Below are 18,587 nucleotides of genomic sequence, written 5' to 3'. Positions count from 1 at the left end.
ACACACAAACCATGCTCACAACCACACTCACGCTCACACCTACGGACAATTTAGAATCATCAATTAACCTAATATGCATGTTTTTGGACTGTGGGAGGAAGCCGGAGTACCCGGAGAAAACCCACGCAAGCACGGGGAGAACATGCAAACTCCACACAGAAAGGCCCCTTGCCGGGCCTGGGAGTCGAACCGGGGACCTTCTTGCTGTGAGGCAACAGTGCTAACCACTAAGCCACCGTGCTGCCTAAAAATATAGTCAACAAAAATTCGGACTAAAAATCGTCGTAAACCAAAATTCGGACTAAATATCGTCAACAAACATTGGTCCTACCCAGCCGCGTGATGCCGATCTCCTGCAGGTCCTCCCAGGAATCCCCCCCCTCCCCCCAGAACCAGACCCAGACCCCCAGGAACCGGTTCTTACCAGAACCAGCCCCCCCTCCAGAACCAGACCCAGACCCCCCTCCAGACCCAGACCCAGACCCCCAGGACCCGGTTCTTACCAGAACCAGCCCCCCCCCCCAGAACCAGACCCAGACCCAGACCCAGACCCCCAGAACCAGACCCAGACCCAGACCCAGACCCCCAGGAACCGGTTCTTACCCAGCCGCGTGATGCCGATCTCCTGCAGGTCCTCCCAGGAACCAGTCCCCCCCCCCAGAACCAGACCCAGACCCAGACCCAGACCCCCAGAACCAGACCCAGACCCAGACCCAGACCCCCAGGAACCGGTTCTTACCCAGCCGCGTGATGCCGATCTCCTGCAGGTCCTCCCAGGAACCAGTCCCCCCCCCCAGAACCAGACCCAGACCCAGACCCAGACCCCCAGAACCAGACCCAGACCCAGACCCAGACCCCCAGGAACCGGTTCTTACCCAGCCGCGTGATGCCGATCTCCTGCAGGTCCTCCCAGGAACCAGTCCCCCCCCCCAGAACCAGACCCAGACCCAGACCCAGACCCCCAGAACCAGACCCAGACCCAGACCCAGACCCCCAGGACCCGGTTCTTACCCAGCCGCGTGATGCCGATCTCCTGCAGGTCCTCCCAGCTCAGGTCCTTGACGATGCTAATGGAGTCGTAGCCGTTCTCCGTTAGCTGCTGCTGGTACTGGGGGAGTCCGATCGCTCCGAGCCACTCGCTGAGGTCGGCCTGCCGGAGAGACGCAGCGGTCAGATAAACCGGTCTAAACCGGTCTGAACCGGTCTAAACCGGTCTAGACCGGTCAGGATTAACAGATAAACCGGTCTGAACCGGTCTGAACCGGTCTAAACCAGTCAGGATTCAGAGATAAACCGGTCTAAACCGGTCTAAACCGGTCTAAACCGGTCAGGATTCAGAGATAAACCGGTCTAAACCAGTCAGGATTCAGAGATAAACCGGTCTAAACCGGTCTAAACCGGTCTAAACCGGTCTGAACCGGTCAGGATTAACAGATAAACCGGTCTAAACCGGTCAGGATTCAGAGATAAACCGGTCTAAACTGGTCTAAACCGGTCAGTAAAGTGGAAATGTTGAGAAAAAAGTCAAAATTTCATGAATAAAGTTGAAATGTTGAGAAAAGTTGAAATGTCGAAATTAATGTTGAAGTACAATTTTGAGAAAAAAGGCGAAATGTCAAGAAAAAAGTTAAAATTTTGTGAATAAAGTTGAGATGTTGAGAAAAAAGGTGAAATTTCGAGAATAAAGTTGAAATACAATTTTGCGAAAAAAGTCAAAATGTTGAGATTAAAGTCAAAATGTCGGGAAAAAAGTCCAAATTTTTCTGAGTAAAGTTGAAATGTTGAGAAAAAAGTCACAATTTGAACTATTATTTTGAGAATTCCGACCAGGCGGAGTCAGGGGGCGTTAGCGTTAGCGTAGCGCTAACTTACGGGGATGAACTCCGGCAGCCAATCAGGGAGCTCCAGCTGGCCGATCTCCATGGAGATTTTCTTCCGGTGTCCGGGTTTGGTGACGCCCACGGCCGTCAGGTCCTAGAGAGAGACAGGTTCAGGTAAGACTTTAACTTAGACCAGAACCAGAACCAGAACCAGAACCAGAACCAGAACTCACCTCAGGCGTCATCCTGCTGATGGTCAGAACATCATATCCAGCCCTGAGGAAGTTCTCCGTGTACTGCTGCAGCTGGAACTCACTCAGCCACTGGTGGATCGCCTCCCCGTCCTGGAAACATTTACATGTATTTACCTACTAGATTCATTTATTATAAAAGGCCTCTCCGTCCTGGAGACACAGAAACTTTGGTTGGTGTTTGGTTCTCACTTCTCTGAATGTTGTGAATGAAGTGAACTGCAGGAGTTGGGAAAAACTTAAATTTATTGCAAAAGCAAAATCAATTAAAGCTGCAAGCAGCGATGAACGGGCCCTCGCACTCACGGCCACCGCCCCCATAAGCATATCAGAAATGACACCACCCACGACTCTCTATGTCAAACCATTCAAAAGTTATAGCAGAAAAAAGGAACAACCAATCAGAAGAAGGGGCGGGGCTAATTTTCACCAATTATGGTCAAGGACTCAATACCGAGTCTGATGTTTATCACCAAGCCAGGCCTGGCGATAAATTTGATATTTCATGGTTTGCATTAATGGGCGTGGCCTAACGGCTCAACAGCGCCCCCTAGAATACTTTTCTCTGCCATAACTTTTGAATGGTTTGATAGAGAGTCGTGGGTGATGCTGATTCCTATGTCAAACCATTCAAAAGTTATGGCAGATAAAAGTTTTCTAGGGGGCGCTGTTGAGCCGTTAGGCCACGCCCATTAATTCAAACCATGAAATATCAAATTTATCGCCAGGCCTGGCTTGCATGTAAAATTTGGTGACTTTTGGGGAACTATCAAATATGGACCAATCAGATGAAGGGGGGGCGCACTTTTTGGCGTCTAGCGTCGCCACGGTAACACTTTTCAAAGAGAAAAGTAATGCGTGTAGTCGCAGGATGGAGACGCACATTTTGATGTATAACACACCTGGGTGCACGTTACGGTTCGGGCTGAATTAACTGTCGAAGGAATGGCATAAATTGCTCCAAAATTACACCATTAATTGAAAATGGCCGACTTCCTGTTGGGTTTCGGCGAGACAGTTTGGGGGGGTCGCCCTCGGGGTACGAGGGGCCGGCTTCGGGGGACTAAAAGTGGAAATGTATTATATATAAAATGTTGGCGACCCCAGGAAGGATAGCTGCAGTCATGCTGGAGCTAATGGGGATGCTAATTCAACAGTTAAACAATTAAACCTGGAGCTGCTGCTAGCTGTAGCTAGCTGCTAGCTGGAGCTAGCTGCTATCTGGAGGTACCTGGAGCTAGCTGCTAGCTGGAGCTACCTGGAGTTAGCCGCTAGCTGGAGCTAGCTTGAACTAGCTGCTAGCTGGAGCTACCTGGAGTTATCCGCTAGCTGGAGCTAGCTTGAACTTGCCGCTAGCTGGAGCTAGGTGCTAGCTGGAGCTACCTGGAGCTAGCTGCTAGCTGGAGCTAGCTTGAACTAGCCGCTGGCTGGAGCTAGGTGCTAGCTGGAGCTAGGTGCTAGCTGGAGCTAGGTGCTAGCTGGATCCTGGAGCTAGCTTGAACTAGCTGCTAGCTGGATCCTGAACTCACCTTCCCCTCCAGCAGCTGCTGGGGTCGGATGAACTGCTGGGAGAAGCTAGCTGGTTCTGATCGCTGCAGCGAGACGGGCTGGCGGCGCGGCGTCAACCCTGCAGGACAAGGACAGACACGTCAGTCCTGATGCATGCTGGGAGACTGATGCATGCTGGGAGACTGATGCATGCTGGGAGTCTGATGCATGCTGGGAGACTGATGCATGCTGGGAGACTGATGCATGCTGGGAGTCTGATGCATGCTGGGAGACTGATGCATGCTGGGAGACTAAAGCATGCTGGGAGACTGATGCATGCTGGGAGACTGATGCATGCTGGGAGACTGAAGCATGCTGGGAGACTGGGCTGATGCATGCTGGGAGACTGATGCATGCTGGGAGACTGATGCATGCTGGGAGACTGATGCATGCTGGGAGACTGATGCATGCTGGGAGACTGGGCTGATGCATGCTGGGAGTTCAGGGTTCAGGGACTTTTATTTTGAAGGACAAACTGCTGCTTCGTTTTAAACAAGGAAACGTTCCTAATTTATCTAATAAAGAAAAAAGGTGATAAATCCAAAAATATATAACTAAAATTAATTTAATAAAATTAATAATTAATCAATATATAAATAAAATAAATGAACTGTAAAAAAAAAAAAAAAATAATTAATCAAATCAAATAGGTGGAACGAACCTCCGGGGGGGTCCGGGGGTCCCGGGTCGGCGTCGGCAGCAGGGGGCGCCGTCTGCACAAAACAACAGCAGTGATGAGAAAAATCCAGAAACATTTCTAGACAAAAGTCGAAATGTCGAAAAAACGGCGAAAATTTCGAGAAAAAAGTCGAAATTTCGCGAAAAAAGTCTAAATTTTGAGAATAAGTCAAAATGTGTGTGGTGGTTGCCGGGGCTTGTGTGGTGGTTGCCGTGGCGACCTACCGCTAGCGCTAGCGCGGCTCCGGTGACGGCGGTGCTGCTGCTGCTCTCGGTGCTCTGGCCGCTGCCGGCGCTGCGGGTGCTGCGGATGCTAGCGGCGCTGCCGGTGCTGCTAACGCTGCTGCGGTCGCCGGCTGCAACGACAACAACAAGGTCAGAGGTCACGATGGGGGTCATGGGGTCACGGGGGGTCAGCGGTAGCGCTAGCGGATGCAGAGCGTCCTCCATGCACAGCGGCCGGACCATAAACATTTACACGTAGACATCGAGCGCTGAGCCGGACGTCAACGACGCCGCCATATTGGTGGCAAGACTGGGAGCAGAGAAGTTACTTTAAATGCAAAGATTAAGTAGACTTGTAAATTAATTTTGTACATACTAAAAATTGAGTAGTTTCTTGATCTACATAATAATCTCATGCGAAAAAGTCGCCTTAAAAAAACAGGATGCAGAGCGGCCAGACAGGAAGTGGCAGCGTTACGGCCAAGCAGCAGGTTCTGGTCCAACGGCCCGTAAACATGCTGGTCCCGGCTGACCCTGCGGTCCAGGCCGAGGTGGCGGGGGTTAGCAGCGCCGCGGGGAGGTTAGCGGCTAGCTGCACCTCCCGCGGTGCCGCTAACCCCCCCTGTCACTACCTGATTTGAGTCGCTACCCTATCTGAGTCACACATGCGCAGTCGCGTCCAACATCGTCGGCCATCTTGGAAAGCAAAATACGGCAACAGCACTTGGACAAACTACAGTTACACACACTTGTTTTGATACACACTACACACAATAAGTTAGGGATATTATTATTTACATGATTGCTTTTCCTATTTGGTCTGAATTTTAATGAAATAAGTAAAAGTTGCCTTTGATATTACTAATGATGAATGAGAACAAAACACCATTTTCATTAGTTTAATATTACCCCAAAAATTTAGACTCACAATATCCATAACTTATTGTGAGTAGTTTTTTTTTTTTTTTTTCATAATAAACTTTATATCATATCAAAAGTACAAAATTCCTTTGAGGAAACATTTGTTTGCAACTGAAACATAACAAGTTCACAACACACAAGCGAATAAGTATATCTATACATTTTTAAAAATAAAATAAAATAATCACAAAATAAATTAATCACAGGGGTTGACATTTTTAACAAAAGTGTTTAAGCGTAGCAAGATTGTAAATTAAAGAGCAAGAGACTTTAACATGCTTTCACATAAATCATTTATAGACTGATTTTCTTTTGATAGTACCTTAATAGATGTTATATATTTTTTATTTCGTTTTTAAAACATACTATGGAGGGTTTGCCTTTTTTTCCATTTATTTTTATGTATGTAGTTTGTCCAAGTGGTGTTGCCGTATTTTGCTTTCCAAGATGGCCGACGATGTTGGACGCGACTGCGCATGTGTGACTCAAATCAGGTAGTGACAGGCCCCCCCCCCGCGGCAGCAGCCAGCCGAAGCAAACGATGCAGCAACTAAATGAACCCCCCACACCAGGACCTGGACCGGGTCAAACCGTCCCAGTAGTCCCCGTCCTGGACCCCCGGGTCTCCCTGGTGGTCCTGGGTCCAGGTCCTGGTGTGTTCTGGTTCTGGTTCTGGCTCAGAGCGGTGTAGCAGGACCGGCGGAGGGGGGGCGGTTCTGGGCGGGGTCTTACCCTGACACGAGTCCCGCAGGACCCAGATGTCCTGGAAGGGACACCTGGACTCGAACCCGGACCCAGACCCGGACTCAGACCAGGATCCGGACCCGGACGGGGACTCGAACCCGGACTCGAACCCGGACCCGGAGGACGGACCTATCACACACAGAGAGGGCGGAGTCTGGTCTGCAGGGGGCGGTGCTGGTGGTTGTGGCGGCGCTAGTGGTCACGGCGTCGCTAACGGTCACGGCGGCGCTAACCGTTGCGGCACTAGCGGTCGCGGCACTAGCGGTCGCGGCACTAGCGGTCGCGGCACTAGCGGTCGCGACAATAGCGTTTGCGGCGGCAGGGGGAGGCGGAGCCTCTTAGTTCGTTGTCTAGACCAGTGTGTCCCCCCCTGGGGTCCGGGCACAGATCTCTGGGGGGGCGAAACTTTATCTGCTTTGAAATTATGCAGTTGTAAAAATTATATTTGCACATGTTAAATAAATAAAAAAAATCATAATAACACACCTGATGGAATACTGTAATCCAAGTCTGTATAAACTCACTTAGAAATATTTTTTGGTCATTTTAAAATACTAAGTTATTTATCAGGATAAAAACTTAAAAATATTATTATAAATCATTATTAAAAATTTAATCATACTACTAATCCGACAGGTTGTTAATGTAAAAAAATGTTTTCAGAAATATTTGTATGTCCTTGCAATTATTCTTTGTGCGTATTTTATACATTGGTGACACAGAAGAAAGGTGAGAAAAACAAAGTACAGGGTAAACCAAAGAGAAATGTATCAAAAAAACATAATTAATGTTCATTTTTTCAATTAGAGACTTGTAACGAATAACTTTACTATTTTGGTGCTAGTACGTACGGGTCGGGGGGCCGGCTGGTGTTAGACACAAGTAGGAACAAGGAACAAAGGTTGGAAACCACTGCTCTAGACTACGGAGGAACGCAGGACTAACCGCCAACAGCCAGGGGGCGACGGAGAGTCAACCGGTTAAACAGGAAACAGGGAGTAAACAGGAAGGAAAGTCGGCGTCATGAACTGATGAAGAGGAACTTAATTCTCATCAACTTCATCAACGGCTGTTTGATTTCTCCGACTAAAAAACAAAATAGTTGTTGACTCGTCACTGCCTCCTGGTGGACGTGTTGCTTAGCAACCACACAAACATGGGCCGTGTTGCTTAGCAACCATATGACCAAATATGGATGGGTGGAGTTGGCAGCAGAAAGACGACGGAAACTAGTGACGGCTGAGCAGAACCTTGAACCTTGAACTCCGTCCCGCAGGAAGGTTGAAAAACTCAAGCTTTAAAGGAGCTGTATGTAAGAGCAATAATAAAACGAATCATAAAATGACCCCGATATGTCAACAGACATTTAAAAATCATGTTCATTTCAAATACTTATGTCACTGACAACAGCACTCAAGCCAGGATATTCCAGTTTAAAAAGAGGAGTTGCAGCCCTCAACTGATGTTTATGTTGAAGCTCCACCCTCCACCTATCTCCCAATCACCAAGTCAGTATTGTTTCTGAAGCTCCACCCTCCACCTATCTCCCAATCACCAAGTCAGTATTGTTTCTGAAGCTCCACCCTCCACCTATCTCCCAATCACCAAGTCAGTATTGTTTCTGAAGCTCCACCCTCCACCTATCTCCCAATCACCAAGTCAGTATTGTTTCTGAAGCTCCACCCTCCACCTATCTCCCAATCACCAAGTCAGTATTGTTTCTGAAGCTCCACCCTCCACCTATCTCCCAATCACCAAGTCAGTATTGTTTCTGAAGCTCCACCCTCCACCTATCTCCCAATCACCAAGTCAGTATTGTTTCTGAAGCTCCACCCTCCACCTATCTCCCAATCACCAAGTCAGTATTGTTTCTGAAGCTCCACCCTCCACCTATCTCCCAATCACCAAGTCAGTATTGTTTCTGAAGCTCCACCCTCCACCTATCTCCCAATCACCAAGTCAGTATTGTTTCTGAAGCTCCACCCTCCGCCTATCTCCCAATCACCAAGTCAGTATTGTTTCGGCATCTGGGTTGCCAGCTCGGCTCTAATTATGGCAGCCATGGCAGCCTACGTTCCTGCTGTTCCTTCCTGCTGTGTGTGTGTGTGTGTGTGTGTGTGTGTGTGTGTGTGTGTGTGTGTGTGTGTGAGTGTGTGTGTGTGTGTGTGTGTGTGCACTTGTACCTGCGGCGGCGGCTAGCCCGTTAGCGTACAGGCTGTAGGGGTCGTCGGTGTGGGGGGCGGAGCTTAGGCAGGAGGGGGGCGGGGCTCTGGGCGGCTGGGTGGGCAGGGAGGCGTGGCGGGAGAGAGCGCCCCCTGGAGGGAGAGGGGGTTAGAGGTCAGAGGTCAGTAGGGGGGGGGGGGGTTAGAGGTTACTGATGGATGGAGGGATGAGGGAGGGAGGAGCATGAAATGGTGCAAGCATTTCTGGGAAGTTATTGATCTGGCATGTTAGTGGTGGAACCAACCTTATCTTCCCGGGTTTACTTCCATCCATCCTGCGGGCCCCCAAGGCCCCGTTGGGGGGGAAACTCACCGTTTCTGCGACTGAAACTCACCGTTTCTGCGACTGAAACTCACGACTGAAACTCACGACTGAAACTCACCGTTTCTGCGACTGAAACTCACAACTGAAACTCACGACTGAAACTCACCGTTTCTGCGACTGAAACTCACCGTTTCTACGACTGAAACTCACCGTTTCTACGACTGAAACTCACCGTTTCTCCGACTGAAACTCACCGTTTCTGTGACTGAAACTCACCGTTTCTGCGACTGAAACTCACCGTTTCTGCGACTGAAACTCACCGTTTCTCCGACTGATCACCTCCACGACGGTCGGGGGGAAGAATCCGACCCGGTCCGTCCCCCGCTGGCTGTCGTGGATGTGGCCCTTCCAGCGTCCGTCCAGGTGCTGCTCCAGGACCTGGGGGGCAACGGGCGCGAGACGCGTCTTTATTAGCAACAAAGACACGAAAACACCAACACAAAAATGTGATTACTTGCACATAAAGCCCAAAACGGCTTAGCTCCTGGTCTCTCAAAGACCTGATAGAGCCTTATGTTCCTGGCAGAGCTCTCCGTTCTCAGAGAGCAGGTTTACTCGTAGTTCCTAGAGTATCTAAATGTAGATTTGGAGGGCGGGCGTTCTGCTATCAGGCACCATTACTATGGAACCAACTTCCAATCTGGGTTAAGGAGGCTGACACCACCTCCACCTTTAAAACTAAACTTAAAACCTTTCTGTTTAGTAAAGCCTATAGTTAGTGTTTAGTAAACCTCTAGCTGGTGTTGGTAAATCTCTAGGTAGTGTAAACTTTAGTGTGTTAGAGTCAGTAGTCATAGTTGCAGCTATAGAACAAGACTATAATAGTTAGTCTCAAATATAGCTTGGTGGTAGATATGCTGCTATAGGCTTATGCTGCAGGGGGGACATGATCCGCTGGATCATCTTCTCCTCTTCCCTTCCTCTCTTCTCCATTACCATTTTTATTTATTATAAGTATCTCATAGCTATCATTTTTGTCCATCGTTCCTGTAGTTTCTTGTTCCCCTTTTTTCTCTTTTGTGCATGTTTGCAGGCCTGAGCCTCGGGAGCTGCGTTCTGGCCTGTGTTCCCGCCCCCCCCCCCGCCCTCTGGTCATCCCGCTGCTGCTTCCACCTGCCTGCAGCTGCCTACGGTTTGACGTACATGCACGAAAATCGCTATACACCTGTATCATGTCGCAACTTAAAGAAAAGTCTCTTGGAGCCATGGCCCAAACCCAACAGGAAGTCGGCCATTTTGAATTAATCGTGTAATTTTGGCGAAAGTTATGCCATTAGCTCGGCCGTTAATACAGCCCGAACCGTAACGTGCACCCAGGTGTGTTATACATTAAAATGTGCGTCTCCATCCTGCGACCACACGCATTACTTTTCTCAGTCAAAAGTGTTACCGTGGCGACGATAGACGGCAAAAAGCGCGCCCACCCTTCATCTGATTGGTTCATATTTGATAGTTCCTACTTTCTGCCATAACTTTTAAATAGTTTGACATAAAGAGTCATGGTGGTGTCATCGGACTCGGTTTTGAGTCCTTGACCTTTATTGGTGAAAATTGCACGTGAGGGCCCGTTCATCTGTTCATCCGTTCATCGCTGCTGCAGCTTTAACTTTAAGTGTATTATGACAGGGAAGAACATGAAATAAGTTTATAGTGGTGAATGATCAATAATCAGTATTATTGGCAGTAATCGAGGCTCGGCCCGGCCCTGGGGGGGTCAAAGGTCAGGTCCGGTTCTGCTTGTTCCTCCACGAGTGTCAGACTGAATCAACTCCAGGAGGAAAACGAACCGCTAAGATGAAGTTAGCAGTGACCTGGAAGATCCTGGAAGATCCTGGAAGATCCTGGAAGATCCTGGAAAATCCTGGAAGATCCTGGAAGATCCGCTGAGGGGGAAGAAGAGCCTGGAGGGGCTAACGAGGAGCTAACGCTAACGAGGAGCTAACGCTAACGAGGAGCTAACGCTAACGAGGAGGGAGTCCAGGACGGGGCTCCAGCAGGGGGGCGGGGGGCAGTATAATATTTTAATAATATTTTAGAGGAGGAAAATTGTTTTTTCATTATACACTTTGAGAATAAAGTCGAAATTTCGTGAATAAAGTTGTAGAACAATGTCGACAAAAAAATGCAAAATTTCATGATTTCATGAAAAAAGGCGAAATTTGGACTTTATTCACAAAAGTTCGACTTTATTCTTGAAATTCTATTTCAACATTAATCTCAACATTTTTTCCCTTTTTGCACAATGAAAAAAAAAATCTTACTCTAAAATATTATCTTTATTTTTCTCCAAGCCCTAATACTCCGTACATGTAGAAGTGACTAAAACTAAAAGGCTTAATGGAAGATGGTTAAAAACAGCAGCAACATTACCAAACAGAAACAGTAAATATTAGAAGATTATTTCTCACCATGATGACGTCTCCGGCCCGGATGTTCAGCGCCGTCGGGTCGTGGAGGTTCCAGTAATCCTTCAGAGCTCGGACCTGCAGGAACCCGGTGGCGTCTGGAGGAAAAACGACAACTTTAGAACTTTAGAAAGTTCAGAACATCTACTGGAGGAACTTTAGAACTTTAGAAAGTTCAGAACATCTACTGGAGGAAAAACGACAACTTTAGAACTTTAGATGTTCAGAACATCTACTGGAGGAACTTTAGACCTTTAGAACTTTAGACCTTTAGAAAGTTCAGAACATCTACTAAAGGAACTTTAGACCTTTAGACCTAGAGCTAGCCACGCCCACCTCGTTAACCACGCCCACCCCGTTAGCCACGCCCACCTCGTCACTCACTCCTTCACCTGCTCTCCCAGCTGCAGCTCCTCAACAATCAGGACAGAATAAAAGCTCCTGCACGAGTGATTCACCCAAATGAACATTTGTGGCCGAAACCGAAACCGAAAATATTAATAAACACTTGGCCGAATACCGAACAATACCGAACATGGTTCTTCACAGTTTTTCATTTATTTTGCCAATTTTTTCACCATTGCATAAATCAAATAAATTTGATTTAGGCTTTTCAAAGAAAAAAATCTTTTACAAAATTACAAGGTAGAAAATATTTATTGAACATAAAAAACTGAACATGTTTTAATTTCCAGCATTATGTTGTTTTGGTTCCACCTGCTGGTGAATGTTGGTAAAATTCTTATGGGGTTACTTTTTGGTTGGCCAACGATTTATGTTTGTGGTTCAACCGTTACGGAGCGGCCAGTCTATTTCCTTATTTTACAACGCCGTTATTAATTGTTCGGTTTTTTCCCACTTATTCCACCGAATACCCAAAGTGTTTTTTTGCCATTTTCGGCCGTCTACTGAGAGTTCCTGGTCAGAGGCTGGTTCTGGTTCCTGATTGGACCGTGGTTCTAGTTCTAGTTCTAGTTCTGGTTCTGGTTCTGGTTCTAGTTCTAGTTCTAGTTCTGGTTCTGGTTCTGGTTCTGGTCCTGGTCCTGGTTCTGGTTCTGGTTCTGGTTCCTACCTCTCAGCAGCTGGTTCTGGTCCTGGTCCTGGTTCTGGTTCTAGTTCTAGTTCTAGTTCTGGTTCTGGTCTGTGATTGGTTCCTACCTCTCAGCAGCTGCTTGATGTCTCGTCCAGCAGACGACGTGGTGAACTGGTTAACGATGTCCAGCGCTGACTGGTTGTAGGAGTTCCTGATGTTCACGTCCACGCCGGCCTGGAGGGAAAGGGGGTTAGGACTGGTTCTGGTTCTGGACCTGGAACTGGTTCTGGACCAGGACCTGGACCAGAACCAGGACCTGGACCTGGAGGGGTTTAGACCTTAGACCTTACACAATCTGACCAGGAATATTTGTCTTATTATAAAGATTATTATAAAAATAACTTGTTATTTGACAATTTTCACCTGTTTCAAGTAAATTTTCACTTGAAATAAGTAGAAAAATCTGCCAGTGGAACAAGATTTATCTTCTCATTACAAGCAAAAGAATCTTGTTCCACTGGCAGATTTTTCTACTTATTTTAAGTGAAAATCTACTTGAAACAGGTGAAAATAGTTGTTTTTTCCAGTGATGAATCTTGTTTTAAGTGTAATGAGATTATTTTTACTAAAAATGAGACATTTTAACTAGAAATAAGACAAATATTCTTGTTAAGATTTTGAGTTTTTGCAGTGTGGACCAGGACCAGGACCAGTACCAGGTCCTGGTTCTGGTTCTGGTCCAGTTTCCTCACTCACCTCCAGCAGCAGCTTCACCACCTCCGTCTTCCCGTACAGCGAGGCCTCGTGCAGAGCCGTCCCGGACCTGGTGGTTCTGTTCACGTCGATGCCGGCCTTCAGCAGCAGCCTGGACACAACAGAACCGGGTCAGGGAGCAGGACTGGGTCAGGGACAGAACCGGGTCAGGGGACAGAACCGGGTCAGGGGATAGAACCGGGTCAGGGGATAGAACCGGGTCAGGGGATAGAACCAGCACCGGGCAGGTCCAGGACCCGCTACGCCAGACATGGGCAGATTACAACCCCCGAGCCACAAACCGTAAATAATAATACCGTATTGTCCTGAATATAAGACGGTGTTTTTTACATTGAAATCAGACTGAAAAAGTGGGGGTCGTCTTACATTCGGGGTCTAGACGTTATATCCATTCACACCACTAGATGGCGCCAGATATCTTTAAAGCTAATACTGAACTAAACTCCCCAGGACAAAGCCAAAGAAGAAAAATAAAAAATAGTAGCGACAATCTGGAGAAAAGTGGGTGAAGTTCGGCAGGTGAACCGGCAGCTGAGGAGAAGTTATGATGCAAACTTCAACATAATGAATCGAATGAGGCAAAATAACAGGCTTTCATTTGTTTCAGATGTACCCCTAATTATTTTCTATATAAAATTGAATCTGGTGTTCAAAAAGTCTTTTTTCAAACTCAAAGTCTTGAAAAAGAGGGTGGTCTTATATTCGGGACAATACGGTACATACAGGATAGAATGGGACAGTTTGGCTTCACTATCTCTGTAGTTGTAAACACCAGCGTAACGAGACCTCAGTATGTCGTTGTCCTCATCGTCCCGAGTCTTTTAACGTTGGATCAAAGTCTCTACGATATCGTGTTGCCGAGCAACTAGCGTCCAAACTTCCGTTAGCATCAAAATGAGCATAGTTGAATATCTCAAACACCGTAATAGCTAGCATGATGAGACTAAAATATGTTGTAGTACAACACGTCCCGGGTTTGTCAATGTTGTAATGATGTCTGTACGATAAACCGTTGCCTAGCAACAAGCGTCCAAAATAAAAAGGATTTTTTTTTTTTTAATTGAAAGTTAAATATCGCAAAAACAGTAATAATTAAAGCTGCAAGCAGCGATGAACGGGCCCTCGCACTCACGGCCACCACCCCCCATAAGCATATCAGAAATGACACCACCCACGACTTCCTATGTCAAACCATTCAAAAGTTATAGCAGAAAAAGGGACGACCAATCAGAAGAAGGGGCGGGGCTAATTAAGGCCAACGAAGCTTAAGGACTCATTACAGAGTCCCATGACACCACCCACGACTTCCTATGTCAAACCATTCAAAAGTTATGGCAGATAAAAGTATTCTAGGGGGCGCTGTTGAGCCGTTAGGCCACGCCCATTAATGCAAATCATGAAATATCAAATTTATCGCCAAGTCTGGCTTGCATGCAAAATTTGGTGACTTTTGGCGAACTATCAAATATGGACCAATCAGATGAAGGGGGGCGCGCCTTTTGGCGTCTAGCGTCGCCACGGTAACACTTTTGAAAGAGAAAAGTAATGCATGGTGTCGCAGGATGTAGACGCACATTTTGATGTATAACACACCTGGGTGCACGTTACGGTTCGGGCTGAATTAACTGCCGAAGGAATGGCATAAATTTCGCCAAAATGACACAATTTATTCAAAATGGCCGACACCCTGTTCGGTTTTGGCCATGGCTCCAAGAGACTTTTCTTTACGTTGGGACATGATACAGGTGTGTACCGATTTTCGTGCATGTACGTCAAACCGTATTGTGGGGCTTGAGGCACAAAGTTTTCAAGGGGGCGCTGTTGAGCCATTTTGCCACGCCCATTAATGCAAACCATTAAATATCAAATTTATCGCCAAGTCTGGCTTGCATGCAAAATTTGGTGCCTTTTGGGGAACTATCAAATATGGACCAATCAGATGAAGGGGGGGTGCGCTTGTTGGCGTCTAGCGTCGCCACGGTAACACTTTTGAAAGAGAAAAGTAATGCGTGTAGTCGCAGGATGGAGACGCACATTTTGATGTATAACACATCTGGGTGCACGTTACGGTTCGGGCCGTATTAATTCTCCAAGGAATGGCTCATATTGCTCCAAAATTACGCGATTAATTCAGAATGTTCAAAATGGCCGACTTCCTGTTCGGTTTCGGCCATGGCGCCAAGAGACTTTTCTTTAAGTTGCGACATGATACAGGTGTGTACCGATTTTCGTTCATGTACGTCAAAGCGTATTATGGGGCTTGAGGCGCAAAGTTTTTTCTGTCTGAACCAACCAGATGAAGGGTGGGCGCGCTTTTTGGCGTCTAGCGTCGCCACGGTAACGCTTTTGAAAAAGAAAAGTAATGTGTGTTGTCGCAGGATGGAGACGCACATTTTGATGTATAACACACCTGGGTGCACGTTACGGTTCGGGCCGTATTAACTGCCGAAGGAATGGCATAAATTGCGCCAAAGTGACACGATTATTTCAAAATGGCCGACATCCTGTTGGGTTTGGGCCATGTCGCCAAGAGACTTTTCTTTAAGTTGTGACATGATACAGGTGTGTAGCGATTTTCGTGCATGTACGTCAAACCGTATTGTGGGGCTTGAGGCACAAAGTTTTCTAGGGGGCGCTGTTGAGCCGTTAGGCCACGCCCATTAATGTAAACCATTAAATATCACATTTTTCGCCAGGCCTGAAGGCTGAAGGCCAAAATTTGGTGACTTTTTGGGCACGTTTAGGGGGGCAAAAAGGCCTTCCTTTCGTCAGAAGAAAGAAAGAAAAAAAAAAAATTCCTACAGATACAATAGGGCCTTCGCACTGAAGGTGCTCGGGCCCTAATTAGCGTGATGAAGTTGTAGGGTCCGTTAGAGCCAATCAGGCTGAACGTTTGTAAATTTGAACAATGTCTCTACGATAAAGTTCGGCCGAGCAACAAGCGTCCGAATTTTAGCGTCTAGCGTTGCCACAGTAACACTTTTGACTGAGAAAAGTGACTGAGGCCGAGTGCGGAAAAAGGTCCAGAACCAGACCCAGACCCAGAACCAGAACCAGAACCAGAACCGGACTCACGTGATGACGTCCTTGTGTCCGTTCCGGGCCGCCAGGTGCAGCGGCGTGGTGAAGCCCGAGTCCGACGGCTCCTTCCTGTCGCCCTCCAGCAGAGACGCAGCCATGTTGCTGCTCAGCAGCAGCTGGGCCACCTGGGGGGGAGACGGGTCAGAACCAGAACCAGGTCAGAACCGGGTCAGAACCGGGCCAGAACCAGAACCAGAACCAGAACCAGAACCCACCTTGGCGCGGCCGAACTCGCAGGCCAGGTCCAGAGGAGTCTTCTTGGCCTTGTTGACCAGACAGGGATTGGACTGGTGCTGCAGCAGCATCTCCGACTGAAACAGAACCAGAACCGGGTCAGAACCAGAACCAGGTCAGAACCAGAACCAGGTCAGAACTGGTGCTGCAGCAGCATCTCCGACTGAAACAGAACCAGAACCGGGTCAGAACCAGAACCAGAACCAGGTCAGAACCAGAAACAGAACCAGGTCAGAACCAGGTCAGAACCAGGTCAGAACTGGTGCTGCAGCAGCATCTCCGACTGACACAGAACCAGAACCGGGTCAGAACCAGAACCAGAACGGGACAGAGGGGTGTGAGGTTAATCAACCTTTTTGAACTAGTTTGTCCTTATGAAACTATTAGAATCAGATTTATTAGGTCAGCTTAGGAGCTGACTGTGTTTTAGACATGCTTACCACATGTTACCAGTTACAACAGCCACTCCCTAAACTGAAATGTCCTGTTTATCTGTTTGTTTCCTCCCATTGTCCATCCACTGTCCACCATTGGTTGTCTTAAAATGGTCATGTTCCTGTCAGTTTCTCAATAAATAGCTGATGCAAAGGAGGAGCCAGCAAGCATTTCGTCGAGAGCCAGAGAGCCATGTTGCTCTGCAGGGCTCCGACTTTGCATCCCTTCTGCAGAAGCGCACTTAGAGATCATTCCACAGTCTCTGTGTCTTTCCTAAGTTATTAATTTATGTATGTTGATTTAGGAACTTAACAAGGGGTTAGGACGGGCAGGACCGGACTAGACCGGGCTGGACTGGACTAGACAGAACCAGACAGAACTGGCCTGGACCAGACAGACATCTCCGACTGCAACAGAGGGACCGAGGGGTCGCGTCCTGGGTGGTCCTGGACGCACCAGGATTCCGTCTGTCCAAGGCCGCTCGGCCCAGTCCCAAGGGCCAGGACTCACCGTGGTGTAGTGGCCGTACTGGGCCACCAGGACTCACCGTGGTGTAGTGGCCGTACTGGGCCGCCAGGACTCACGGTGGTGTAGTGGCCGTACTGGGCCACCAGGACTCACCGTGGTGTAGTGGCCGTACAGGGCCAGGACTCACCGTGGTGTAGTGGCCGTACTGGGCCACCAGGACTCACCGTGGTGTAGTGGCCGTACTGGGCCAGGACTCACCGTGGTGTAGTGGCCGTACTGGGCCACCAGGACTCACCGTGGTGTAGTGGCCGTACTGGGCCGCCAGGACTCACGGTGGTGTAGTGGCCGTACTGGGCCACCAGGACTCACCGTGGTGTAGTGGCCGTACTGGGCCACCAGGACTCACCGTGGTGTAGTGGCCGTACTGGGCCAGGACTCACCGTGGTGTAGTGGCCGTACTGGGCCACCAGGACTCACCGTGGTGTAGTGGCCGTACTGGGCCACCAGGACTCACCGTGGTGTAGTGGCCGTACTGGGCCACCAGGACTCACCGTGGTGTAGTGGCCGTACTGGGCCACCAGGACTCACCGTGGTGTAGTGGCCGTACTGGGCCACCAGGACTCACCGTGGTGTAGTGGCCGTACTGGGCCACCAGGACTCACCGTGGTGTAGGGGCCGTACTGGGCCAGGACTCACCGTGGTCTAGTGGCCGTACTGGGCCAGGACTCACCGTGGTGTAGTGGCCGTACTGGGCCACCAGGACTCACCGTGGTGTAGTGGCCGTACTGGGCCAGGACTCACCGTGGTGTAGTGGCCGTACTGGGCCACCAGGACTCACCGTGGTGTAGTGGCCGTACTGGGCCACCAGGACTCACCGTGGTGTAGTGGCCGTACTGGGCCACCAGGACTCACCGTGGTGTAGTGGCCGTACTGGGCCACCAGGACTCACCGTGGTGTAGTGGCCGTACTGGGCCACCAGGACTCACCGTGGTGTAGTGGCCGTACTGGGCCAGGACTCACCGTGGTGTAGTGGCCGTACTGGGCCAGGACTCACCGTGGTGTAGTGGCCGTACTGGGCCAGGACTCACCGTGGTGTAGTGGCCGTACTGGGCCAGGACTCACCGTGGTGTAGTGGCCGTACTGGGCCAGGACTCACCGTGGTGTAGTGGCCATACTGGGCCACCAGGACTCACCGTGGTGTAGTGGCCGTACTGGGCCACCAGGACTCACCGTGGTGTAGTGGCCGTACTGGGCCAGGACTCACCGTGGTGTAGTGGCCGTACTGGGCCAGGACTCACCGTGGTGTAGTGGCCGTACTGGGCCACCAGGACTCACCGTGGTGTAGTGGCCGTACTGGGCCAGGACTCACCGTGGTGTAGTGGCCGTACTGGGCCACCAGGACTCACCGTGGTGTAGTGGCCGT

The 18,587-nt window shown here is 49.0% G+C and overlaps 1 protein-coding gene across 1 annotated transcript in view; it reads right to left on the bottom strand.

Annotated features, from left to right (window-relative positions):
• The window catches only part of LOC133422522 (caskin-2-like), a 48,523-nt gene that overhangs the window by 10,325 nt on the left and 19,611 nt on the right, over window positions 1-18,587 (bottom strand). The window contains 14 exon segments of the mRNA XM_061712548.1: window positions 1,012-1,150; window positions 1,873-1,974; window positions 2,054-2,164; window positions 3,601-3,698; window positions 4,281-4,332; window positions 4,523-4,653; window positions 6,176-6,316; window positions 8,371-8,502; window positions 8,995-9,112; window positions 11,143-11,237; window positions 12,298-12,406; window positions 12,929-13,037; window positions 16,022-16,152; window positions 16,243-16,338. Coding sequence (XP_061568532.1) covers window positions 1,012-1,150; window positions 1,873-1,974; window positions 2,054-2,164; window positions 3,601-3,698; window positions 4,281-4,332; window positions 4,523-4,653; window positions 6,176-6,316; window positions 8,371-8,502; window positions 8,995-9,112; window positions 11,143-11,237; window positions 12,298-12,406; window positions 12,929-13,037; window positions 16,022-16,152; window positions 16,243-16,338 — 1,564 coding nt within the window.

Source organism: Cololabis saira, chromosome 21 (assembly GCF_033807715.1).
Source record: "Cololabis saira isolate AMF1-May2022 chromosome 21, fColSai1.1, whole genome shotgun sequence".
NCBI classification, from domain to species: domain Eukaryota; kingdom Metazoa; phylum Chordata; class Actinopteri; order Beloniformes; family Belonidae; genus Cololabis; species Cololabis saira.
This window is presented reverse-complemented; position numbering and strand designations above follow the sequence as displayed.